This window comes from Pseudorca crassidens, chromosome 3 (assembly GCF_039906515.1).
Source record: "Pseudorca crassidens isolate mPseCra1 chromosome 3, mPseCra1.hap1, whole genome shotgun sequence".
Taxonomy (NCBI): Eukaryota; Metazoa; Chordata; class Mammalia; order Artiodactyla; family Delphinidae; genus Pseudorca; species Pseudorca crassidens.
This window is the reverse complement of record NC_090298.1, coordinates 104,698,675-104,726,061: the sequence shown is the minus strand read 5'-3', so window position 1 is coordinate 104,726,061 and position 27,387 is coordinate 104,698,675. Positions and strand designations below refer to the sequence as shown.

At 40.5% G+C, this 27,387-nt stretch overlaps 1 protein-coding gene across 4 annotated transcripts in view; it reads left to right on the top strand.

Annotated features, from left to right (window-relative positions):
* The window catches only part of ALDH7A1 (aldehyde dehydrogenase 7 family member A1), a 45,412-nt gene extending 20,302 nt beyond the window's left edge, over nt 1-25,110 (top strand). For 2 of the 4 annotated variants that reach the window (XM_067731604.1, XM_067731602.1), the window contains exons 6-18: nt 207-339; nt 2,047-2,091; nt 5,714-5,791; nt 7,980-8,077; nt 10,544-10,585; nt 12,511-12,605; nt 14,571-14,655; nt 15,785-15,891; nt 18,282-18,398; nt 19,494-19,591; nt 20,212-20,285; nt 23,147-23,222; nt 24,838-25,110. In XM_067731604.1, the coding sequence (XP_067587705.1) occupies nt 207-339; nt 2,047-2,091; nt 5,714-5,791; nt 7,980-8,077; nt 10,544-10,585; nt 12,511-12,605; nt 14,571-14,655; nt 15,785-15,891; nt 18,282-18,398; nt 19,494-19,591; nt 20,212-20,285; nt 23,147-23,222; nt 24,838-24,892 (1,103 nt within the window). In that variant the 3' untranslated portion in view covers nt 24,893-25,110. Of the gene's footprint in view, nt 1-206; nt 340-2,046; nt 2,092-5,713; nt 5,792-7,979; nt 8,078-10,543; nt 10,586-12,510; nt 12,606-14,570; nt 14,656-15,784; nt 15,892-18,281; nt 18,399-19,493; nt 19,621-20,211; nt 20,286-23,146; nt 23,223-24,837 lie in introns of all 4 variants that reach the window. The other 2 variants (XR_010942080.1, XM_067731603.1) reach the window with 2 other exon arrangements.
* Nucleotides 25,111-27,387: the final 2,277 nt, after the last annotated feature.

Sequence of the window (27,387 nt, the reverse complement as noted above, 5' to 3'; positions counted from 1 at the left end):
GTAGTAATAACAGCTTTTGTTGTATGCTCATTAATGTACCAACATCCCACAGCTGTTTAAGTGATCCGCTGCAAGGCATCTGGAGTCGCCACCTGGTGTGGTGCACCTTTGTTCTGAAAATGAAAGATTGCAGACTTTGTTCTTATTACCTTGACAGGCATGAAATTAACATGCTTAAGCATGTTGCATGCTTTCCCTCTCCTCAGGACCTGGCCATGCGCTCATTGAACAGTGGAATCCTGTAGGCCTGGTTGGAATCATAACTGCGTTCAACTTCCCTGTGGCGGTGTATGGCTGGAACAACGCCATCGCCATGATCTGTGGGAATGCCTGCCTTTGGTAAGAACGGCTCATTTTCTTATCCAGTAGTTAGATAGTAAAATTAGCTATTTTCAAGTACTACTGAAAGTATTGCAAATGTATTGAAATGTTTTCTACTACTCTTTCAAGTAACATAGCTAAGTCACACCTGGTAGTTGTGAAATGCTGATTTTTAATTATTACAAATTTTACCATTGGTAAAATTTATTTTTTTTGACCTCCTTTTTTTTGACACAGCCTTGTCCCCTGTTCCTTCCAGTTATTTCCACCCCAAGCAGGTGTACTGTAATTCAATTCTGACACTATCTGTACTCAGTGTCAGGCTCCACCTGTTTAAGGGCTCAGTCTTCCACAATACTGCCCCTACTTCAGATGCAAGCTGCAGATGTTCCCAGTCCCCGGGACATCTGTAGTTCTGACCAGCCATCTACAAAGCTGGAGGTTCCTGTGAACCATTGGTTTCAGTAATTCATTAGAATGGCCTACAAAACTCAAGAGAGTGCAATATTTAATGATTGCAGTTTTATTTTAAAGGATACATATAGGGCATGGTCTAGAAAGGTCCCAGACTCAGAGCTTCCCTGCTCTCTCCCTGTGAGGGGAGGACACGTCGCCTTCCCAACCAGGAGGCTCCACTGAGCTTTGGAGTCCAGAATTTTTATGGGGGTTTTAGTACGTTGGCACGACTGAGTAAATCATTGTACAAGTGATTGAACTTTAGTCTTCATCCCTCCTCCCCTCCCCATGGTTGATCTTTCTGGTGAACAATGACCAGCACCCATCCTGACGCTATCTTGGGGGCGGGCCCACTAGTCACCTAATTAGCATAACAAAGACACTTCTCTCACTCGGGAAATTCCAAGGGGTGTTGATAACAGGGTATGCTAGAAAACTGGGAGTGAAAACCAGATAGTCTTTATTATACTATACTAACAAACAGAAAACTAAGTGAACAAATAGGAGGGAAAAAAATAACTCGTGATACGTCACAACCTTCTTTTAAAAATTCGATTCTTTTTTTCAACTCAATAAAATTTGATAGTGAATTCCAAAGTGATTCTGAGGCACTTGGCCATATTCCCATTGATGCATTAAATGTTACATCGCTATAAAATTTGTGATAGTAAAAAATTAGCTGGGACAATGTCAGTATTTATAGATGACAAAACGGTTGCTTGTTTTTAGCTTTCCTGTTCAATGGAGGAACTTAGATGGGAAAACCAGGAGAATTGTCTTTGCTCCTTTTCTGTCTGTCCCGCTAATATGTACTGATCTTAGTGTTGTTTTCAGTTGAAGGTATTCAAAGACTGTATGAAAGCAAGGGCATAGTTGGGAGGATTAATGATCTGGCACCATGTTACCAAAGGCTAGTTGTATAGTCTTCCTCAGCCCTCTGAGCCTTCCAGTGAAAGTTCATGTTGATTGATTTTCTGTTTTACTCAGTTTCCTTAATTGGCAGAGGTTAATGTAACAGTTCCTGTGATCAGTGCAGCAGGCAGGTTCAGAATTGCTTGGTGCCATTTTTCTATTTATAAAAGTTTTCTAGTTCCTTAGGTCCCAGAGGCACCAAGCTGAAGGATAGATTTCTCTTTTAGTTACTAGGCTTAGTTGCTTAATTGGAGAGAACTTTTTCTCACAAAGACTTCTGCTTGAAAATAAAAGGTATTTATGATTTCCACCAAATTAAACTGCCTTTTTTTTGTTTTGTTTTTTTACCCTTATAAGGAAAGGAGCTCCAACAACTTCCCTCATTAGTGTAGCTGTCACAAAGTAAGTATGTATGACTTTGTTCTCTCTGGGTATGGAAGAATCTTAAAAGGGTGATTGATAGGCACTGAATTTTTAATATGACATGAAAGTGTCATATTTATTTTAGCATGGAGTTTGGATAAACTCTTTCTTCTTTGGTTGTAATAACATTTTTGTATCGTTAGGCCGTTTACAGAGCTTTTTCAGAGCTATACATTTAAGTCTTGGGAAACATGCCAGATACTGATATAAATGTTGAACTTGAACTCTTTTTTTTTTTATTTCTTTTTATTTTCCGGTACGCGGGCCTCTCACTGTTGTGGCCTCTCCCGTTGCGGAGCACAGGCTCTGGACGCGCAGGCTCAGCGGCCATGGCTCACAGGCCCAGCCGCTCCGCGGCATGTGGGATCTTCCTGGACCGGGGCACGAACCCGTGTCCCCTGCATCGGCAGGCGGACTCTCAACCACTGCGCCACCAGGGAAGCCTGAACTTGAACTCTTAAAACATTTTTTTTTTTTTGTCACTTGCAAAATAAAAACAAATCCAGTAGAGAGGAAATAGTCTTGCAGTTTAGGGGCTTTATGCTACAACTATTCAGCATGTTAATGGTCTTGATTTCTACTCACCTGATACTTTTACTGCTTTTGTTTAATAGACAGTTAGCAAAGCAGAAAGAAAGGGTTATTATATTATTCCACTGATTCTTCTGACACTATGTAAAATGTATTTCATCTTTCGGTTAAAAAAATTACTGTTTTATTTATTCCTATTTGGAAACATGACAACTCTGATTAGGTCATAAAATCAGTGTTACTAATTTATCATTCCAGAATTTAGAGAATGTATAGAAGAGAGTGCCTTCCCATGTAGGGTGACAGTGGGCCCTTGATGTTCCATCATTTGTGTGGTCTACATTCTCTGATTTAAAGAATTGTTGGTAGAGAGTTTGTGATGGATTCTATACATAAGAGGGTCCTTAATGTTGGAAGGTCATTTTAGGAACACTGGCTTAGGAAGTGAAAAGTCGGCTAAAAAAAGAGTAGCGTGTATTAAGTGTTTACTTGAAAGGAATATGTGATATTGAGAAAACAATATCTTTCAAGGCAATGTTGTTCAAATTAAATATTAAGAACACTGACATACAAAGCACATAAAAATGATGAGATTCCCCAGGCAATTTTTAAAAATAATCCTTGGGCTTCCCTGGTGGCGCAGTGGTTGAGAGTCCGCCTGCCAGTGCAGGGGACACGGGTTCGTGCCCCGGTCCGGGAAGATCCCACATGCCGCGGAGCGGCTGGGCCCGTGAGCCATGGCCACTGAGCCTGCACGTCCAGAGCCTGTGCTCCGCAATGGGAGAGGCCACAACAGTGAGAGGCCCGCGTACCGCAAAAAAAAAAAAAAAAAAATCCTTAAAAAAAAAAATTAATGTGGACATAGTAAACTGACTTGCCAATTGTTACTAGTAGCTGGTTAAATTATTATTAATTTTGATATTCGTTCTAAGTTATTTTTGCCTTGTGCTTTTAAATATTTGCTTTATTAAACCTTTGAAGGGTTTGAGGTGTTCATAGGAACATGGATGATTTTTTTTAGGTAATTGAGAATATTCTCTGATTTTGTAATGTAAGACAATAAGTAAAATGATGCTAAATTGTGCTGGAATTAACCAAGGGTGCTGCAACGTCCACTGGGAGTTTTTAAAATTCAGCTAATATTGAGACTCATAAAATGACCACATATTGTACCTCTATATGTTCAGAAGGATATAGGACAGGAACATAGTTTGCTAGGAGGATAGCATCAGGTATTCCTCTTGATTCAGTGTCTTTGTAGCAGTTTATTCAGGGCAAAGGAGATGAGATCTATACTGGACAGGTGTGGAGGTTGCCCTGGCTTAAAAGCCTAATGCCCCACAGGAGCTAAAATGTCTTGTAACAATTCTATCCACGTGGCTTTCAACCACCCACCAGGGACATACAGTTATAGGAGTCACTGCGCTCAGAGAAGGGCAAAAGCATGAGGTTTCCAGTTGTAGTTCTCAGGTCGTTATTCCAGTTTAGATTGAGTTGACCAGTCAGGGGTCATCTTTACCATGAGCCATACTGTCTAGGTAGCATTGTTGATACTCTGGCATTTATCAGGTAACTTGAGGAGCAAAACTAAAGAGTTAACCCAAGGTCAGATTCTCATGCATTAGGGGAAGAGGTTTTGGTTAACCTTTACCCACAGGCCAAAGCAAAATACCTGCCCTTCAGGAGCAGTCAGCTACTTGTACAGATAATAGATACACCCTGAGTCCCTGGAGAGAATTGTACAGCCTGACCCCTGCTCTCAGACATGACAACGGCAGTATGTGGTCCTTGATTGGGTGGAGGAAAGAAAACTGCTGTAAAGGACATTTTGGGGGACAATTGGAGAATTTACTTAGGTATGACAATGGTATCTTTTTTATGGAAGTGGGTACAGAATTTGGATCCTTTTGAAATTTAAGTTAAGCAAATTAGAACGTAGCCAGTAGCTTGGGATGATTGATCGAAAGAACTTTTGCTCCATTTAGGCCCATGCTCCTCAGGAAGCTCAAAATCAATGAAAGAACCCTGTTCCAGAGAAATCAGAATTACTGGAGCCATTTTTTACAACTTAAAATCAGATTTAAGTAGCATTGAACTGTGTTTCTCATTTTGACTCTAACAGCCTAAGTTGTAAGCAGACTAATTGAGAAAAAGCTGTGCTTGTCCACCTTACTTTAGCCTGGAGGGCACAATTTCCTGACTAAGAGGTTGGCGCGAAGCCAGTGGAAACTAGTCCTGAACTTCTCTGGGGTTCTGCAGGCAGGTCCAGTGCCTTCTGCTCTGTCTTCTCAGCATACTGTCTAGATTTGGCGAACCTCTTTCCCTTTTCACCCTTTACCACTTCTCTGGCTGGCTGTGCTTGGGAGAGATGCGTCAAAACCTCTCATTTGCTAATGGGAGCTATCTTTCATTTTCTTCATCTTTGTGGGTTTTATTCCATATTTCCCTTTTTATTTCTTTAACATCATTTTAGTGGATTTGTGGTGAGAAGCCAAAACAAGCCCTGCAATCAGGCTACCATCTTGAACCAGATATGTCTTCAGAGTTTGGCAGAAAATACTTGAGAACAGTGATCACTTGAACTTCCTGACCAGTGCTTTAGGTGTTTTGTTTATTTCGCATGTCGTCGTCTTTTTTTTTTTTTTGCGGTATGCGGGCCTCTCACTGTTGTGGCCTCTCCCGTTGCGGAGCACAGGCTCCGGACGCGCAAGCTCAGCGGCCATGGCTCACGGGCCCAGCCGCTCCACGGCATGTGGGATCTTCCCGGACCGGGGCACGAACCCGTGTCCCCTGCATCGGCAGGCGGACTCCCAACCACTGCGCCACCAGGGAAGCCCACATGTCTTCTTCTTAAGTTTCTTTTAGGAAAAAAAAAAAAGAGTCCTGCTTTTTAAGTGTTTGAAAACCTCATTTGTAGTATGTGAGGAGAAATCTAGGCCTAGATATTTGAGGGATGGGAGAGAAAGTTGAAAAAAGAAAGTAGTCACGTAGTTGGAATTTATTGTCATTTTTCAAAAAATGGTAAGAAATTAAATCACTCCCTTCCTTAGTAATTGCTTTTTTCCCCTAGGATAATAGCCAAGGTTCTGGAGGACAACAAGCTGCCTGGTGCGATTTGTTCCTTGACTTGTGGTGGAGCGGATATTGGGTAGGTCAATAGTAGGCCCGGAGTGTCTTTCTGCTGAAGGGCTTGGGTTGATCAACTAGAATCATCTTTACTAGAATTTCGAAACTCGGTATAGCTCAGGAGGTGAGTGGTTTTTTGGAATCATTATTGTTACGGATCTCATTGGGCTTTACTTCATTACTGTGTAGCGTCTGTTGGAGGATGAGTGAGAACTGTCTTTTTCATTGCCCAGAGCTACTACTGTAAGGTGTTTATATCCTAAAATAACACCCTGCCGTACCACTGTGCAGCCCATGGCTTCCTAACGCTTGATTTATCAACGTGCTCACTTACAAAGCAAAGCTGTGGAATTGTGCTCTGGTTTCTCACTCCCCACCAAGGACCTAGCCTCTTCTCTGGGTTCTTCAGCTGACCAAAAAAGGGAACCCTGGAGACACAGCTTCTAATTTATTGTTTTTTAAAAATCATCATGTAATTCACATACCATAAAGTTCTCTCCTTAAAAATGTACAATTCAGTGGTTTTTAGAATAGTAAGTCACAGTGTTGTGCAACCATCCCCATTACCTCATTCCAGACATTTTTGTTACCCCCAAAGGGACCTGGTACCCATTAGCAGTCATTTCCCCCTCCCCTTCCCCTGGCAGCCCCTCATCGACTTCACGCCTGTTGGTTTGCCTCTTCGGGGTGCTTCAGGTAAATGGAATCATGTGGCCTTTATATCCGGCTGCTTTCACTTGGCAGAATGTTATAGCATCTTTTCAGCTGGAACGGACTGTACTGTCTCTGAACCATGGTGAAGCTGGTTCTAGTAGCCTTGACTGATTAGATGGCGTTTCATAGGAGTCAGGTCTTAGAACCCTTACAGGTGTGATGAACGTGTTAGTCCCCCTCTAGCACTTTGACCACACTATTGTACTTCATGGGCAGTCTCAAAAAGTTGTAATACATGACTCCTTTTTTTTAGGTAAGTGAGAAAATTTTATTTAGAAAATACAACTCCCACATAAAGAGTGCATAGTGAAGTGTTATCTAAATTGTCATTTAAAACAAATAGTCTATCCTTTGACCCGCTCTTTTCTTGTACTTTGGGCATGCAGTCCTTCACGTTGGCCTTGGAATAGCTCAGATAATAACAATAATGTGTGCAGAAGGGCTTTACACAGCAACCCCCTTGAGTGTCAGTGCTCACATGTGCTGGGCTGACCTGGGAAGCCCACATGCACTGTCTGATCACACAGTTCCAGCCCTGCATTGGTCTGATGCTGTGGCTGCCTTGCTTGGCCCACACCAAGCCCTTTGAAACCCTGCACTATGAGCAAGAAGGTTCAGATCAGTAGTGTCTGGTCTGCATTCCTTAGAAACTGGAAATAGCACAGCCTTTCTGAGTCAGCTTCCAAGAAGGATACTTAGGATATTTCCCTACAGTCTTTAAAATTGTCTTCTTTTTTTGCGTATTTTTTAAAAATTTATTTTTTATCTTTGGCCGCATTGGGTCTTCGTCACGGCATGCAGGCTGTTCATCGCGGCACATGGATTCTCTCTAGTTGTGGCGTGCAGTGTTCTCACTCTAGTTGTAGCGTGTGGGCTCTGTAGTTGTGGCACATGGGCTTTCTCGTTGAGGCACACGAGCTTAGTAGTTGTGGCACGTGGGCTTAGTTGCCCCGCGGCATGTGGGATCTTAGTTCCCCAACCAAGGATTGAACCCACATACATCCCCTGCATTGGAAGGCGGCTTCTTTACTACTGGACCACCGGGGAAGTCCCTAAACTTTTAGGAATCAGTTTTAAGAGACTGCAAAATAACTGGGGTGCTCGTCGAGGAACTGCTACGGTTGTATTGTCCAGTCACCCATCAGTACAAGAAGGAATATCTTCCTTAACAACATCCTTGTGGTGATTTCTGTTTACGGAGAGCTCCCAGAACGGGTTAGTCTGTTCTGCTGTATGGTTCTCCTTGTGAAAATCATTTTCATGAAGACCTTCCCTTGCTCCCTTGGGATAGATCCTTGTGTCTTTTTTTTTTTTTTTTAACATCTTTATTGGAGTATAATTGCCTTACAATGGTGTGTTAGTTTCTGCTTCGATCCTTGTGTCTTTCACTGACGTCTTTCCATGACAGGGGTTTCAGAATTTTCTGGCTTGGCACCGTCGAGTGCCACCATTGCTGGGTTTCTCTGCTTGGGTGACCGTGTCTCTTCCCCTTGCAGCACAGCCATGGCCAAAGATGAGCGAATGAACCTGCTGTCCTTCACTGGGAGCACTCGGGTGGGAAAACAAGTGGCTCTTATGGTGCAGGAGAGGTTTGGTAAGTGTTGGCTTTATATCGAGCTTTTAATTCCCTCAGGTATGGATATGAAATAAAGGTTGGGTTTTTTTCCTTGTCTCTTTCCATGGAGGCACCAGCTGTGTTTATTTGAATGTCCAAGTGAAAGGAAGGGTACAGTTAATAGTGGCTTAATATTAGGGAGATAGCAGATTTAATAGCATAATTTGGAAAAGGATGTCATTCCCTCCCTAAATGACCATAGTAGAATCATATCAAATGTACTTATCAATTTCTATCAGACTGGTTTGGCAAATAAAAAAGAAAACTGACATTTAAACAGGACCAGTGAGAGTACAGGACCTGGAATGAATGTTGTGTAGAAGACTTACATCTGTTTTTCTCTCATTTCTGTTTCATGCATATATGACTGAAAAGGGCTGTAAGACATAGCTTTGTATGCTCTACTTTATGGCTCATTAAAGAGGTTTTCTGGGATAATATTTATGGTCAATTTTTGCCTATTTTGCTGATTTAGACTAACCCTAGCATAAGGTGAGATTCGAATAGTTAATCTGTCAGCTATTTTGCTATATGGGCATTGCTTTTATAAAGGAAGTTTACAAACTATTAGAGCTAATAAACATGGTTGGCAAGGTTGCAGGATACAAAAATCAATTGTATTTCTATACATTAACAACGAGCAATCTGAAAATGAAATTCATAAAACTTTCATTTACAGTAGCATCAGAAAGAATAAAATTCTTAGGAATAAATTTAACAAAAGAAGTATAAGTCTTTCACACAGAGTACCACAAAGCATCATTGCAAGAAACTTTAAAAGACCTAAATAAATGTAAATACCTCCCATTTTCACTGTTTGGAAACAATTTAATATTATTACTGCCCAAGATCAGTACTGTCCAAGTGATTTGCAGATTGAATGCAATCCCTTTCAAAATGTCACTTGGCTTCTTTGTAGAAATGAAGAGCTGTTTCAAAAGATCAGGACTTCACTGGCGGTCCAGCGGTTGAGACTTCGCCTTCCAATGCAGGGGGCACGGGTTTGATCCCTGGTCGGGGAGCTTAGATCCCACATGCGTCGCAGCCAAAAAACCAAAACATAAAACAGAAGCAATATTGTAACAAATTCAATAAAGACTTTAAAAATGGTCCACATTAAAAAAAAAAAAAAAAAACTTAAAAAGGGCACACCATCAAAAAAGTGAAAAGAGGGCTTCCCTGGTGGCGCAGTGGTTGACAGTCCGCCTGCCGATGCAGGGGACGCAGGTTCGTGCCCCGGTCTGGGAGGATCCCACATGCCACAGAGCGGCTGGGCCCATGAGCCATGGCCGCTGGGCCTGCGCGTCGGGAGCCTGTGCTCCGCGGCGGGAGGGGCCGCAGCGGTGAGAGGCCCGCGTACCCCCCCCCAAAAAAAAAAAAAAAGTGAAAAGAACAACCTATAGAATGGGAGAAAATATTTAGAAATCCTTTATCTGATAAGGGATTTATGTCTAGAATACATAAAGAATTCTTACAATTCAGTAATATAAAAGACAACCCAATTAAAAAATGGGCAAGCATTTGATTAGATGATTTCTTCAAAGATAAACAAATGTCCAGTAAGTATGTGCAGTGGTGCTTAAGATCGTTAATCCTGCTTCTCCCACTAGAAGATACTGTCCTTCTCCCTATGCCTCCTTTTAACTCAAAGCGGTAGTTTGTAGTTCTCTTATAAGTAGTACCATTAGTAGGATTACAATTTTTAAATGATGCATCTGCCTGTCTTAAGTTGTAGGTGCTTTTCCTGGAGGGGGTTGGTGGTTTTGAACATGGTTAGGGAGCACATAGAGAATTGGAAGGATATGGAAGGTACAGATGGAATTGTCAGATCTTATGGTTATACTGTATTGGGAAATTGTCATACAATTTTCCAAAGTGACTGCACCATTTTATACTAACTGGAGTTTTGGGGGATATAATTTTAAACTTAGAGAAATTCCAAGACTAACTCAAGGAATTCCCATATTCCCTTTAATGAGTTTTACCAATTGTACCATTTTTAAAATCACTTTCTCTCTACCAACACACACACACACACACACACACACACACACACACACACACACACACACACACACACACACATATTGTGAGAGCATATTTTTGAACCTTTTGAGAAAATTGAAGACATTGTATTCCTTTACCACTAAATGTGTTTTGTGTACTTCCTAAGAACAAGGACATTCAATCATATAACCATGATACAATTATTAAAATCAGGAATCTAGACATTGATGCGATGCTCATGCTTTTTTTTTCCCTTGAAAATTTTTTAAGAGTTACAGTTTATTTATTGTCATGCTGTTTTTTTTTTTTTTTTTTTGTCATGCTGTTTTAAATCAGAAAATAAATTAAAACAATTGGGATAGGCTATGATTTGAGGCCGTGTAGCTGTGTGCATTAAACAATGAAATAGGAATTAATTTGTGTTTATATATGTTAAAGGGAGAAGTTTATTAGAACTTGGAGGAAACAATGCAATTATAGGTAAGGCTGCCTTTTCTTCTTTGTTTGCGTGATTTCTATTTAGAATATCTTCAGTAGCCATCCTGTATGTATAGAACTTGTGTAAGAACTCATCCCTTTTATGTTGTGTGTCCCATGCTTAGGAACTTTCCTTGTGAGACAGGACACATGGTTTGCAGAGATAACTAGGAGGGAAAGGCGTTCATGTTTGGAAAATGTTACCTGGGGCTTAGAATCTGTGTATGAGAGTTTCTAATGTGTCATTGTTTCTTGTTTTCCTTCTGTTTTTTGAAAACTGGCCACATGTTTCTCTAGAATAAATAAGTAAGTAACTCTATGTGACCTGCTGTTTCCAAAAACATTAGTTCGTCTTCAGTGGGGTATTGAGTGCTTTTACATTGGGAAGGAACACTTCCTTAAGGCATTTTATCATTTACCTATAGTCTTGGAGATTATTTAATTCACTTTTTCACTGGTTTGACACAAAAGGAAATAGTCTACCAGCCTAACTTCTGGATAATATGATGAACATCAGTTGGTTGAGACTTCATAGAATCATGAATTTTATGCTAAAAACTTGCTAATTGTATATTGCCATCATTATCATCATGTTTAAGTGCTTATGTGTTTGTGGGGTACACCAGAAATATAAAAATTATATGGTGAGGGGTTTGTTTTAGATGAACTTCTGATTTCGTAAAAGAGAGTTGATTAGAAAATATAGTTAGCGTTTATTGATCAGTGGGTATGTGTCAGGCACTGTGCTCAGTTTTTTCATGTGCAATATGTCATTTAATCCCTACAGTAATCCCATGAGGTAGATACCTTTATTAATCTCATTTGAAGGTTACACCCTGAGGCTTAAAATGATTATGTGCCTGAGCCAGCATTTGTATCCTCGCAATCAGACCCCAGAGCATAGCTCTCTTCCTAAAACTCCTTACTATCGTCCGTTAGTACCCCAGATAATGTTATCCCATTTTATGGATAAGGAAACTGAGGCTTAAAAAGTTAAAATAACACGATGAAAAAGTGGTGGTGATGGATAAGAGCTTCGGTCTGTTTGGTTGTGTAATCCACCTTCTTAACCATCATGCTAGTCTGAGAATGCTCTTAGACTGGACAGGGGAAAATTGAAGATGTAAGAGGGAATTGGGACTGTAAGTTTCTGGAAGGGATAGAAAGGAAGGAATTATAAGTAATACAATGGATCGATGGACGGGTAACCTTGTAAAGACTATGCTAGTTTTTTCTTTGGAGGGCAGAAGAGGAGCAGGAAGGAATAGACAAAAGTAGAGAGCAGTCTGAAAGTGATTTTGCACTGATCTCTTCAGAGATGCAGAGGAAGCAGGAAAGGGCCTTGTGTGTGATCACTTTGAGATTTTCCTCGAAGTAAAGGGTGAAGTCATCTGGAGCAGGACTAAAGGGCTGGAGGGGTTTGAGACATTTGAAAAAGCTTCTGTAGCAGGGAGAACAAGAGGCATTTTAGGGAATGGACTGATGCAGATGAGGGTGCAGAGGTTGTTGGAGAGCTTGGTTTGATGGCGGTAATAAATCAGAAGGATCCCACTGACTTCTCTATGGGCCCAGGGAAGCTGCCATCTAAATGGGTGGTGGGGTTGAGACTGGAGGCAAGTAAGACTGACAAAGACAGTGGTGCTTTTAGAGAAGAGACCACATGAAAGTGCAGAGAAGGCTCAGTCAGCACCAGAAACTTCAGAGAGGTGAAAGATGAAGAGGTCAGAGGAGGGGGAGCTCATTGCTCTCTTCTCATATCATTTTCTTTGGGAGAAAAGTTGCCTCTGCGGTATGAACTTGCTTATTTTACAAGGATAGTTCTGGCGTTCTCTCACTGCGCTTTCTAAAGGCATCATCTTATACCAGTTAGTAAAGTACCTTGTCTGCCTACCTCACAACACTGATGGATGTGTTTCTGCTTCCCTAAGCTTTTGAGGATTCGGACCTCAGCTTAGTCGTTCCCTCAGCTCTCTTTGCAGCCGTGGGGACAGCCGGCCAGAGGTGTACCACTGCGAGGCGCCTGGTGAGTGTTTCTGCGTGGGCACATGAGAGTGTCCTCCTCTTCCAGTGCTGCTTTTCAACACATTGTACTGTTAAGGAGGTGTAGTAGAAACACTGCTAGAAACGTGTATTCCCTGGATGTGGTTGGCAAGCACGTGGCCCTGCTGCTCTGTTCTGTGCTCCTGGCAGATGCTGCTGGTCAGCGAGGGACTCTGCCTTACCTCCCCAAGCTGAACGTGGTCCAGTCCTCATTGACTGGAGTTGGACGTGGGTGATGAGACCTGCTTTCAGTCCTACACCTAGAACAATGTGGACAAAGTCCCTTGTCACTTAGAGAATAAAACAAGATAAACATTTGAAAAATTCACAACTATTTGCTAAAAGGTAGACAGTCTTAGTTGTCATGTAAAAACATTTTAAGTAGTAAAATATTTTTAAAAATTAAAAAATTTTGGCTTATAGGTCAAGTCTTAGATTTGACTTGATGTGACGTAGTTTATTGGAAAGTAAATATATGTGTGTTCTCTATATAAGTGTATAAGTCTGCATGGATATATATAGGACACATTAATATTAAGAGCATGTGAGGAGAGTGGTTTCGCTTCAGTGTTCGGGAAGTTTAATCTCCACACTTAGATTTGAGCTGGATTTTAAAATGTTTTTGTATGAGGTACAACCTTGATTTTCATGACTCATACTATTGAAAAACTGGGCCAAACCAGTTTTGATTAGGTAGAAAATTTGGCTACAATTGCCTTTTTAAATTATTATTGTTGAGTTTTCCTCCTGTAATTATAAAAAAAATAAACAGTTTACAATTGAATTATGGAGGAATTGGCTTTGGGTTTTTCCTCTTACCCACAATGAGTATGAACGAATTCTTTATAAGGTTGACATAATCTAAATTAATTAGAATAGATAAAAAATATAGGGAAATTAAGCCTTTACCTTTGCCATAACTTTTCATATTCACTTTTTCCTGTATTTTACAATGAATATCTTTCCTTTCTTTTTATATTACTCAGTTGACGTGGTATGAATTGCGGTATGAACTTGCTTGTTTTACAGGGATAGTTCTAACGTTCTCTTACTGCACTTTTTTCTTTTTTCTATTTATTTGTTTATTTAAATGTTGCTCTGCGGATTTAACCGGCAGAAACCCAGAGCCTGCACTTTCTAAAGGCATCATCTTATACCAGTTAATAAAGTACCTTGTCTGCCTACTACGATAGAATATCTAAGCTACGATGTTTGTAAAGTATTTACAATTTATTGAATTTGTTCACCTTAAACATTTATTACCTTAAGGCTAAGAAGGAAATGGGGGTACTCCAAAAGATTATAATCTTAATTACGTGGTAAACTATGAAATTACATTAAAGTCAAGCATTTCTTTATTTGGTCAACCTTTATTTTTCCTTTGTGTTCTGGAGCAAATATACATAGCCATGCTTTATATTTAGTGTCAAATATTGGAGGATCCTGTTAGTCATAACCCAAATCAATTTTTGTAGGGACTGTAGTGCTGTACAGAAAAATCCATTCCAGTACTATGGACCTCTCTGTGATTTATCATTGGCCCTCTGTATCCATGGTTCTTCCAAATCTGCAGATCCAACCAATTGGGAACCATGTAGTCCTGTAACATTTACTGTCGAAAAATATTTTTATATAGGTGGACCCGTGCAGTTCAAACCCATGTTGTTCAAGGGTCAACTGTATAAATCAGTACTGTTAAGAAAAATTGAGGGAATTCCCTGCTTGTCCAGTGGTTAGGACTCCGCGCTTTCACTGCTGAGGGTGCAGGTTCAATTCCTGGTTGGGGAACTAAGACCTACAAGCTGTGCACCACGGCCAAAAAAAAAAAAAAAAAAAAAAGGCTGGGGGAAAAAAAATTGTGCATTTTTAACAATTTCGTACATTTATTTGTGCTATTTAATAGTTCATTTATATGTACTAATCCCTTGACTGTTTCTTTTTCATTTAGTTTTTACATGAAAGCATTCATGATGAAGTTGTTAATAGACTTAAAAAGGCCTATGCACAGATCCGTGTTGGGAACCCATGGGACTGTGAGTATCTGGTTGATTCCAAAGATGTTTCTTTTTGACAGATGGTGTTATAAGAGTTTCTGATTTTCTACTTTTATTTTTTTCCCTTTCCTGAGAGGCCCGAGGGACTACAAAGCAGTGTATTTTGCATTTGGGGTGACACGTCTGCTCCTAGTTTAGGATCTCAGTGCTTGACGTGGGCCGGTGGGTGAGCTTGGGAGATGGTATTGAGATGGGATGAGTTTGAGAAGCTTTTCCCTCTTCACTTCCCTCCTTCCAGATACCACCATCCTCCCTCGTGCAAGGTTGCAAGTCACCTGCCTGACTTTTCTGCTTCCACTTCTGTCTTCCACCATAACCAAAGTAATTTTTAAACATGTAATTAAATAATTCACTCTCTTGCTAAAAACACTCATCACTGTTTGACTAAAACTTGGATGCCTTTTAAGACCCTTTTTGCAAGCTCACAGTCTTTTGTGATTTGACCCCGGCTGCGTCCCCTTCTGGACCCGCTGTGCGCCATTTGCCCCATTGCTCCCGGAGCTCCAGCTTCTCCAACCTTCTTTCAGTGCTCTGGACATTCCAGGCTCTGCCCTGCTGGAACTGCTCTTTGCCCAGTCCTTCCCACCTCCTCACTGAGGCCTACCTATATCTTCCTTCTTACTCTGTCTCACGGTCACCTTTAATGCTCTGGTTTCTGACAGCCATACAGAGGGAGCATCAGCCTCTTCCCCTTAAATTGTTCACCGACTGCTGGTTCTGTGAGGTTCTTAGAGAATGATCACCCTGTAATAAGCAGAGCCTATATTTTTACTGCAGGACTCTGATGAATTGATAGCTCTTTCCCTAGATTTGGCCCTCCGTGCTTCTGTATAGAAAGCTTATGAGGACCCAGCCATACCTTCTTTTGTGCATATCTTCTGTGGCTGCTTTTGCACTACATTGGCGGAATTGAGTGGTCGTGGCAGAGACCACATGACATGCAAAGTATTAAATAGTTACTGTCCGGCTCTTTGCAGAGAAAGGTTGCTGACTCCTGCTCTCAACTGAGGGTATATATGAAGGGATTGGTCTGTTCATTGGGAAAGCTGTTTAATTATAAAATGATGCCAGTTAGGGTGAAATGAAGAGCATTCCTTTTTCTTTCCAGCTAATGTTCTCTATGGGCCACTCCACACCAAACAGGCAGTGAGCATGTTTCTTGGAGCAGTGGAGGAAGCAAAGAAAGAAGGTGGCACCGTGGTCTATGGTGGCAAGGTAATGACAACTTGAGATCAGGAGTGACAGGTTCTTTCTTTTCCTTTCGCACAAGCAGGGCTCTGGGTAAATTGATGAAGGGTGCCTGACTGCCACTTTTCTTTTCTCCATCCCTTTTATAACGGGGAAATACATATTTTAAAGAATGACAATGTAACGTGAATGGAAAATTTCTGGAAAGACACAACTCAGAGCCAGGGTTGCCTATGAATTGAGTCCCTGGGAATTTGTATGGAAGGGAGACCTCTTTTTCATGGTATGGAAGACTGTATTTAGTGCAATTTAAAATCCGCATATAGGGCTTCCCTGGTGGTGCAGTGGTTGAGGGTCCGCCTGCCGATGCATGGGACGTGGGTTCGTGCCCCGGTCCAGGAGGATCCCACACTGTGGGCCATGGCCGCTGAGCCTGTGCTCCGCAACGGGAGAGGCCGCAGCGGTGAGAGGCCCGCATACTGCAAAAATCCACATTTAGTAGTGATTATTAAGTCATTTAAGGCAGGGAATCAAAAAAAAAAAATACCAAAAGCATTTTTAACACATATTACTATTGTCGATGAAAAATTAGTTGATTTAAGAAAGAAATGGAAATTTTTATTTGAGCCAAATCGAGGATTATAACCCGGGAACAGCACCTCAGAAAGCTCCGAGAACCGTTCTACCTGTTAGAAGTCAAGGCAGTTATATAGGTTTTTTAGACAGAGGGCTGTACATTGAATGACGTATCTTTGACAGTTTACACAATCTAGATCTAAGCATCTAAGCATCATCATGGCCCCTTACAATATAAGGAATGTTGTCTTTTAAGGAGTTGTCTTGGTAGTGCTAGGAGAATGTTGCTGTTTATGGTTGAGCAGGTATTTCTGCCAATGGGGAGGTTTGGTTGATGCATGATACAGATACACAGTGCACAGTTGAGGGGAGAGAGGAGGCCATAGGGCAGAGAAAGTTTTTGATGTTTAAATTTTTCTTGTCTACCCATAAAATATGAATTTCATTTCACACTATATTTGTTTGATTCTTGAGATGTAGATTCAAGGCGTTTTCTTCGTGTATGATAGGAATTGTCTTCATCCTTGAATAAGCTATACATATAATTTATTATCTACAATTTATTTTCACTTCTTTAAAAATCACTGAAAACTGAGTCTCTTGGCAAAGCTCTCTGAGAAGCAGAATCCTTCTCCCTAGTCTCTCAACGTTGACATACCCACATCTCATTGGATAGAGATGTGTATGTGTACTTTTTGTTACTTACCTTGAGTTTTTTTAAGCATTTTAACTTAATCTTTAGAAGTTAGAAGCTCTTTTTTCCCCTTTGTGTAATATTTAACTTAATCTTTAGAAGTTTAGAAGCTCTTTTTTCCCCTTTGTGTAATATTTACTTAAGTTACATAATGCAATATGGTATTGTAATAACAAATACAGTCGCCACATACAGGGTTGGGAGTAAATACAGATGACTCTTGGTAAACGTACAGCTCAGAGGGTGAGAGCAGAATTACTCAGTCACCCTGGAGAGCTGACCCCCAGCCAAGCAGCTTGCTGCAGGCATCAGAATATTTTATAGAAGTTAAGTGGAGATGAACTAGTAATTTGGTTATGTGGAGGTTAGTTAGGAGAGTGTCTATAGTGTACCCTTTTAGAGCTTTTGATTTCTGTATTAATATGTTAGTTTGCTAGGGCTGCCATAGCAAAATATCACAGACTGGGTGGCTTAAACAACAAATTTGTCTCACAGTTCTGGAAGCTGAGTCCCAAATCACGGTGCTGGCCGGGTTGATCCTTCCTGGTGAGGCCTCTGTCCCAGGCTTGCAGACGGCCACCTTCTCTCCATGTCCTCACATGGCCTTTCCTCCCTGCCTGGAGAGAGGAGGTCCCTGGTGTCTCTTCCTCTTCTTATGAGGAATTATTTCTATCTGATTAGGGCCTCACCCACATGACCTCATTTAACTTTACCTCCTTAAAGGTTCTGTCTCCAAATTTAGTCGTAATGGGAGTGGGGTGGGTTTAAGGCTTCAACATAAGAATTTGGGGGTGTGGGTATGGGCACAATACAGTTTGTAACAGAACAGGTATAGATTACCTCTTTTAAAATTATGTGAAGTTAAAAATAACCACCAGCGTTTTTTCCCTGTAACTTGGTCATGATGCACGGCACAGCTCTCTATCCTTGACTCCTTTATTCTATTTTTTTTCTAACCAACTAAGTTAGAACCAATAAGGGGCAGAGAAAAATTTCATTCACGATGGGAGGTTATTTTGGAGAAATAATTCACTTATAAATGGTGTTTATTTTTTTTTTCTCAAAATTATAAACAAAGATTGTATCCTCTGACTTCAGGAACCAGAAAACAAAATGCTCTTGTTTTTATTTCCTTTCTCTACTGCAGGTTATGGATCGCCCGGGAAATTATGTAGAACCGACAATTGTGACAGGCCTTGACCACAATGCGTCCATTGTACACACAGAGACTTTTGCCCCAATTCTTTATGTCTTTAAATTCAAGGTAAAAAACTGGATTCCTTCTCTCTTTTCTCTAGTTCAACATTGAAACAAGTGAGAAGACTAGGAGAAAATAAAGGTATATTAAATTTCAGTCGGCCTTTAGGGAGGTTTTAGAAAGTCACTCCGATTAGTAAAGATTTGAAGGTTAAGGACAAACTATGATGAGATGAACACTTTCAACAATAGAGCATAAGCTAGCTGCCAGGGGAATTAAGACAAGTAGAGGGCCAACATTGAAATTTATGGAGAACATTGCCCTCATTACCTGTATCAGCTGTGTTGATAGACTATGAAGTCAGCTTCTGCACCAAAGGGACGAGGTAGTTTGATAGTCTGAGTGCTAAGTATCAGTGGACAAAATGAGAAGATACAAGGGCAATTTGTAGACATACAATTACAACTTGTATCAGAGGACAGGCTGTGGAGGTTTTAACAGATAAAGGTAACTAGAGGGTCTCCTTCCCAGCCCGTGACAGGCCCTACCATGCCAGCAGATGTCTAGAGATTGAATCAAGGCTTGGCTGTGCCATGATTAACAGTTGAAGGATGATGAGATTTATACTTTGTTGCAATTATATGATTGCACTAATTACAATCTTGCTTTAAGTTGTCTATTATTGTTTCACATAATGTGACTACAGAGTGTAATTTCATGTTTTGTCTTGTGTCTGTGTGTTTGACTGTGAGTTCCTGAGCAAGTCATTTAGCCTCTCTTGCCTAATCTGTACATTAGGGATAATACAGAGCCTGTGTCATTGGGTGAGGATTAAATGTATAAATGCATGCTCAGTGCCTAGGTCAGTGTGTTGCACATAGTAAGAGCTCAGTAAATAACAGCTCTTATACGTAGTGGCTTGAATGGAAGAATGTACTCATGTTTTTCTCAAAGTTCAGGTAAGGGGAAAATCCCACAAAGCACTGTACAAGATAAACAGAATTAGGAAGATGTTGACTCCTTAGTTTCCTTTTGTGCACTAAAATTATACTGGTAAATTTCACGAAATGAGTGAAATTTACCAGAAATGAGTTTACTATTAGTCAGTTTGGACCAGAACAGTGTGTATCATCTAACAGCTTCCAATGCCTGTCCTTTTAGAATGAAGACGAGGTCTTTGCATGGAATAATGAAGTAAAACAGGGACTTTCAAGTAGCATCTTTACCAAGGATTTGGGCAGAATCTTTCGCTGGCTTGGGTATAACTTTGTCTATTTTGAAAACTTACGTAAGTCTGATTTATGTGGTGAATGGACTATAAAAAAAGAAAATGAAACCATCATAGGTGAAAATATTTTTTTAAATAAATTTATTTATTTATATTTTTAAATTTTGGCTGCGTTGGGTCTTCGTTGCTGCACGTGGGCTTTCTCTGGTTGCAGTGCGCGGGGGCTACCCTTCATAGCGGTTGTGGTGCATGGGCTTTTCATTGCGGTGGCTTCTCTTGTTGCGGAGCATGGGCTCTAGGCGCACGTGGGCTCAGTAGTTGTGGCTCGTGGACTCTAGAGCGTAGCCTCAGTAGTTGTGGTGCACGGGCTTAGTTGCTCCGTGGCATGTGGGATCTTCCTGGACCAAGGATCGAACCCATGTCCCCTGCACTGGCAGGCGGATTCTTAACCGCTGCGCCACCAGGGAAGTCCCCTATTTTATTTATTTATTTATTGTTTAGCATTGAGAGTCTTAGAGGTTTTGTTTGGATTATTTATTCATTTCTGTAAATTTGTTTTGTGTGTGTGTGTGTGTTTTTCCTTTTTATTTATTTATTTATTTTTAACTTTCACATATTTTGCTTTCACTTTGCCTCCCTTTTTACACACAGCCCCAAAGGATCAGACTGTGGCATTGTAAACGTCAACATTCCAACGAGTGGGGCTGAGATTGGAGGTGCATTTGGTACGTAGAGAATCCTTTCTCCTTTTTCATGTTGGCCAGTTTATTAGTCTGCCGGGGCTGCCATAACAAAATACCAGACTGGGTGGCTCAAACAATAGAAATGTGTTTTCTCACATTCTTGGAGGCTGGAAGTCCAAAATCAAGGTGTTGGCAGGTTTGGTTTTTCCTGAGGCCTCTCTTCTGGCTTGTAGATGGCCGTCTTCCTCCTGTGTCCTTGCATGGCCTGTTCTCTGTGCACGTACATCCCTGGTGTCTCTTTATCTTCTTATAAGGACATTAGTCTTATTGGCTTAAAACCCCACCTTTATGACTTCATTTAACCTTAATTGCCTCCTTAAGGGCCCTGTTGCCAAATACAGCTAGCCACGTTCTAAGGAATTGGAGGTTGGGGCTTCAACCTATGAAATTGGGGCAGGGGAACACAATTTAGTCCATAACAGGTGGCAAAGAAAAAGCACTAGTCTTTTAGAAAAGTTTGACCAAGACACTGAAATAATAGTCTTATCTGGTCTGATATGCTCGAGAGAGCTTATACTCTATATTCAGCGTTATTGTCCAAGGTCCTACATTTTATTCTCAGATGCAGCATCATGTTAGAACAGGGGCCCTTCAGCTGAATTATGTGAACTCCTGAAATGGCATCTGTTTTCTTGGGAGACGCTTGAAGACCCCAAAAAGATTAAGAACCTCTGCTTCAAAGCCAGAAAATTTCACATGAAAATTTCTGGGTTTTATTTGCAAAGTGGGCATAGTAAATATTATACATTATCTTTTATCTTAGATAAAATATTGAGTTGTTTCTTTTCATTAGGCCCAGCTCCTCTTTTCTCTTAATGAGCCTGGGGCTCTTGATGCTTAAACTTAGTACTAATAGTAAAAGTTTTTTTTTTTTTTTTTTTTTTTAAAGAGGCCTTCCCAACAATCATGTATTAACTTATTAAAAATTATCCAAAATATAGTAAAAACAGATTGCATTATTTATATATATATACACACACAGAGAAGTAAAACAAACATACATTAATACCTGTAAAATTTAAATAATTAGAAGCATTTTTTTTGAAGCATTCTTTTATGCATTTTAAAGCAGAGGGCAATTACTATCCAGCGTACAGACATTGATAAACGTTCCTGATTTCAGCTTAGCCGTTTATCTCTGTGCTCCACTATTAAGTGAGTGTCTGCTCCTTCTGTAGGCCCTCAATCCCTGTTTGCCGCCCATGCCTTCTCTCTCCAATTGATTCTTTTATTTCAGCCTTTACAGTTCATTTCTAAAGTTTTTAAAAAGTCTCATTAATGGAAAAAGCAGTTCTGCCCCATACTTTGCTTTTCCTCCTCCTTTCCCGGAGGCAGCTACTTTGAGATTCTTACTGAAGGAAAAAGGAAATTGACCTTTGAATTTACTTCAGTTTTTCTAAGTAATGTGCTTTAACTGCTCTTTCACAACTTTAGACATTATGTACTGACCCTTTGTTATCATAGATTAACTTTCTTGAACCCTCCCTCTCTTTTCCTGTGAGCCGTTATTGCACAGGGTGAGGTCTAGAGAAAATGAGATACTAAGTGGCTCCTAAGTCTTCTCCCAGTGTAGTCACAGAAGATGTGCTTAATTCTTCCCTCATCGGATTGTGACAACATATGTGAAACATTGTCTACCAGCAAAGCATAGAGACTCAGTACCCAAGGCTTTTATTGGGGGTCGGTCACACAGGCAACCTCTGCCTAAGCACCCAAATTCCAGACTCCCTGAGGAAAGCAGGTATTTAACATAAACCACATTGTTTGCTCAATGAGACAGTGTAGGGGACTGTTTAGCCTACAAGTTTCCAGATGCCAGCAACATTGTAAGCAGACCTGCTATGTCTTTTCTGCACAGATTGTAAGTTTTTCTCAGCCTTTGGAAGCTATAACTTACTTGTCTTCTGGTTTCCATTACTGTGGTTGAAAAGCCCAATCCACTTTGATTTCTGGTCTTTTTTTCCCCCATTTCAAAAAATTTGGGGTCTGTTATTTATGTCTGATGTTCTGAAATTCTTCAGTAATATGCCTCAATGGAGATCTTGGTAAACATTTTTGTTGGACAGTCAATGGGCCAGTAATTGGCCTTAACATTGGGACTCACAGTTTTTAGTTCTGGGAAGTTTTTGATAGTTTTATTTTGTTTTGATAGTGTTTCTTTGACAATTTTTTCCCTTTGACTTTTCTGTATTTTAATTTCTAGAACTAGTATTTGAATGTTATCTGTTGAAGAATTATCTAATTGTGTTATTTTTTCCCCTCTTATTTTCCATCTCGTTAGTCTTTTGGGGAGATTTCCTCAAACTTTTCTTCAAAACACTTCTATTGTTTTTTTCTCCTCTGCTCTTACTAAAAACGATACTAAGTGTGCTTTGAAGGCACGCTTTTAAACAGTACCCTTTTCTTGTTTTATGGAATCATTATCCTTTTTGTAACTTTTAAAAATAATATGACATTTAAACATTTTTATTATAAAATCAGTTTATGTATAATGTAGAAAATAATATACAGATAAGCATAAATGGGAAAATAAAATTACATTTCCACTATTCAGAGGTTTCCACTCTTAACACCTTGGTCTAATGGTAAGTTTTTTTTTTAAGGTGCTTCCTGACATTTCTGTTTTTTTGGTTAATTCCTTTTACTTTATTTTCCAACCTAGTTCCCTTTTTCCCATTTGGTTTGGTCTCTGTCTTTTATCTATTTGTTTGCAGAGGGGATACTCTGGCTACCTGTTGGTCAGGTGGCTCTGGTCTCCTGATGTCTTCATTTCTGTGATCCTGAGTAGGAGCCCACACAGAGGCACTGCGCAAGATTCATGAGCTGCTTGTGTATTTCTCTAGGAGGAGAGAAGCACACTGGCGGTGGCAGGGAGTCTGGTAGTGATGCCTGGAAACAGTACATGAGAAGATCTACTTGGTAAGGAAAGGCTTTGGGAAAATGGTTTGACTTTACAGCCTCTGGAATGTGCTTCCACAGTCTCCTACTGTCTGTTCTGTTCGTGCAGTTTCTCTTGATTTTATGTTTCTAACACTCCACAGCTCTCCCCTCCCAGAGCATCTATTTGGTGCTATTATTTTCCTACCCATCTTTCCAGCTTCAGCTAGTGCCCAGCGCCTGACTGTGAAACCGTCTCGGTAGTGGTTCCTGTCTAGAGACAGCACAGGAGCAGGACAATTGGGGTCAACCAGCAGGAGAACGTGGAAGAGGCTGTCCTTTCAGTTTTTTTCCTTGGGTACAGTTACCACCCCTGCAGGCTGCCAGGGCAGTAGGACATGGAAGTGGGCAGGTGGGCTGCGGGCCTGGCTAGCGAGCTGGGGGATACAGCTCTGGGAATAGTGAGCACAAGCTTTGAAAGTGGATTAGCACGTTCACCCAGCCCAAGGGTAGCTGGCAAGGGAACCTGTTGCTGGGACGTTCTGGCTAGGAGCTGCTTTTTATTTGTTTTCTGTTTTCCCTCCCTCTTGGGTAGAAATCACTTTATCCAAGAGCAGTAAAATGGTGTGTGGGGTCAGGCCCATGTCGTGTTAGGTTGTAGAAAGAGCACAGGGTGAGGAACCCAGGACACCGTCTGTCTCATTTACTGCTTCTCACTGGCTCTGGAACCTCTCGGGGAGGGGGGTTTCCTACACCTTCGCTCATTGTCTCCTCAGCAACTTCATGTCTGTTAGGAATTTTTTTTTCCCCTCCAGCTTTATTGAGGTATAATTGACAAATTAAATCGTAATATATTTAAAGTGTGCAGCATGATGATTTGACATACACATACATTGTGAAAAGATTCCCACAATCAAGTTAGCACATCCTTTACCTCACAACAGTGTGTGTGTGTGTGTGTGTGTGTGTGTGTGAGAGTCAGAGTGAGAGCGAGAGAGCGAGAGAGAGCGAGCGAGCTTAAGATCTACTCCTAGCAAATTTCAAGTATGTATCAGGAGTTTCTGAGTTGCTTTGGCTGTGGCTTGCTTACTCTCAGACACATGCATGCTCTTTGTCTGATTCCCATTTGTTGAAGTCAGTTATGTTCCTTTTACTTTTCTTGTGTACTTGAGATCTAGGGGACCAAGCATGTAGCTGCAGCCTTTTTGGTATCCATCAGACGGAGACACTTCCTCTCAGGAGAAAAGCCAGATGACTGACTAAGAGGGAATCTTTTATTTTCCAAATTATTATAGTTTTATTTTATTTCTATCAGAATGGGAATATCTGTATTTTTCCTCCTAATTCAGTACAAGTTATTGAGAGACATAAAGAAGATGAAGTTATAATCCCCATATTCTTGTGCCCTGAAAACCGTTACTAACACATATGCTGTGTGTCTTTCCAGAATTTTGTATTTCTCGTATTTTTCCTTTTATAAAACTGGATCTATACTAATGTTTTTTTGTATCCTAATTTTTTTCTTCATTAACTTATAACTTGAATATTTGACCTTGTTAATATATGCAGATCAGACACATTTTTTTAATGGCATAAAATTTCCTCTATTACGTGTATACTATCCATTTAATTTTGTTCATTTTCCCCCCCCCCTTAGTACCATCAACTACAGTAAGGACCTGCCTTTGGCCCAAGGAATCAAGTTTCAGTAAAGTTGCTTTCAATTGACATTTCAAGTGTTTCAGGCATTGTTGCATCTCTTTCTTCTGAAGAAGACGAAGAAAATTACTATTTGCCTTGAATCAATGGATCATTTTGAATTTGACAGTGGTTAATCCCTTATGCTTCTGAAGCCTAAATCAAGAGACTTTTTTAAAAAATAAAAATTTTCATGACATAGCCTTAAGTAATAAAAGATAGATTCGATGGATTTTTATGTTACTAGTAGTTACTGATTTTTTTAAACTTTAGCATTATTTTTATAATTTAGAAAAATATAATGCATGCCATGGTAGGAATTGGAAAAGTACAGAACATAATAGGGGAAAAAATAGAAGCCTTGTCAGGAGGTGCAGGAACGTCTCCTGAGCAAGTAAAGAAATCGGTAGCAAGTATTGATTCATGTCACCCTCCTCAGCAGGTGTTGGAAAGGGTGTGATTGAAGGGAGTGTCCCTTGTTTATGGAGGAGCGTAGCACAGTATCCCTGTGGAACGACTTGCTGTTTAAGATGTCTGAGGGCATTCATCATTATCACAGCTTCTCGCTCAGGATGGCTTGTGTCACCACAGAAGAAATTTGGGGGGTGGATGGAGATTTTGCTCCTGCCCTACCTAGAACCTGCACCTGCGGACGACTGTGTGGAATTCTATGCAGAGCACATCTGGATTTCTTATGCAACCTCAGACCGTCTTCTTTAGCTGTTAGGCTTCCTTAGTTGCCCTTAGGTTTGTTATCAGAATAACCAAGTGTGTAGCAGCATGTGTTCGCAGTGGACTCGGCATAGTTCACTTTTTCTTTCCTGGGAGTCCACTTCCTTCTCTTCAGAAGCTGCCCGGGAGCTACTGGAGTGATTCAGCCCAGGGCCCTGTCGAGCTCACGCTGGCTCCTGCAGTTCTGTCTTCCTGGCAGCCTTCACCCCCCTGATGGGTAGCAGCCACCACCCCGTCGACTCCTGCCAGACTGGACTGGGACAGAAGACTTGCAAGAAGATGACATCTGTAGATGACCTGATGTGTCAAGATATATGGAGAGATGTAGACACCTGGCAAAGAATTTGGGGTTGAGTTATGGCAGAGAAGCAAGCAAATGAAAAAACCAAGCAATTATAAATCTATCAGGGAAGGAAAGGTATAACATGTTCCATGGCCCAGCTGTGACTAGTGTTCACCCAGGTATGCTGTTGTCAACCTTGAATATTAAGCCAAACATGGACGATAGGCCTTCTGAGAGCATGTTGGCAGGAAAAGTTCAGGGTTTGAGGTAGGTCAGAGATGCAGGCAGTTTATGTTCTGTAGTGGAAAATCAATAATGCCTAAAATTACAAAAGCAAGAAATAGAAACATAGGCTTTTAAAAGATAGGGAGCTAAATTCTGAAAATATCATTGCTTCAGGAGAGGGTAAATGGGGGGTGGGGCATGGAGACAGGAGGGATTATCTTCCATAACAAGTCTTATAGAGCTATTTGACTTTAAATCAAGAGAATGTATAACTTTGATTAAAAATTCAAACCAACAAAAAAATGATGTCGGAGAATCAGGTGCTTGGAATCCTAGGCTTCCTAACCCCCTTTCCACCACCCCTCTCCCCAGCACACACAAACTGCACACTTGTGAGCTTCCCCTTATTCAACTAGGGACTCTTTAAATATCTCATGAAAGGATTGTGATCTTTAAATATCTCATGAAAGGATTGTGCCAAGTTTCCTTCCATGTGTTGAAGTACAAAATAGATTAAAAGTATATGTGTATCAATACAAGGTTAATACAAGCAGTTGCCTAAGAAAATTACGCAGTTTGGTCATTTGTTTAAAAAAACCTTGCTGTGGTTTTTCTTTGTACATCACAATGTTAGGTATTGTAGCCCTGTCTTTAGTGTCTATAATAATGTCTGAAGAAAATAGTAAAGCACTATTTAAAACGTTTTTAGAAACCATGTAGTAATTGGCTATTTTCATTTTGTGAAATAGAGATTAATTTCGATTGAAATATTTTTTTATATCCTGTTTTTTCCAAGCATATTATTTTTTAACAAGTATTTCAAAACACGAGCTGTGTTGGTGTTTTTTCAATTTTTACATTTATAATTTCTCTCCAATCAGGTATGTATTCTCTCCAATGAGGAGGCTCTCCATCCTCCTGTGTATTTGCTAAAGCCATGCCATGGTGGCCAATATGGAATAATCTCTAGTACACTGGTGAGAGGGGGACCGGCAACTCTAATCTTAGGTATGGAAGTCAAGTTAAACTGATTCTGAAAGCTTTCATTGAAACTAATTCACAAGTTTTCTACAAATGTTTCTAGCAACAAGGACATTTTTTGTCATGATGTTTATTAAAAAATTTTGGCCTTACATGTCCCTCTGTTTTTTACTGACTTAATGAAAGTTACTTATTAGTATTTTTAACCACAGAAGTTAAAATTTACATTTGTGTGTGTTATTGCTGGCCATGTGATTTAAGGTGCTGGGAGTCCTGTACTGCTGGTTA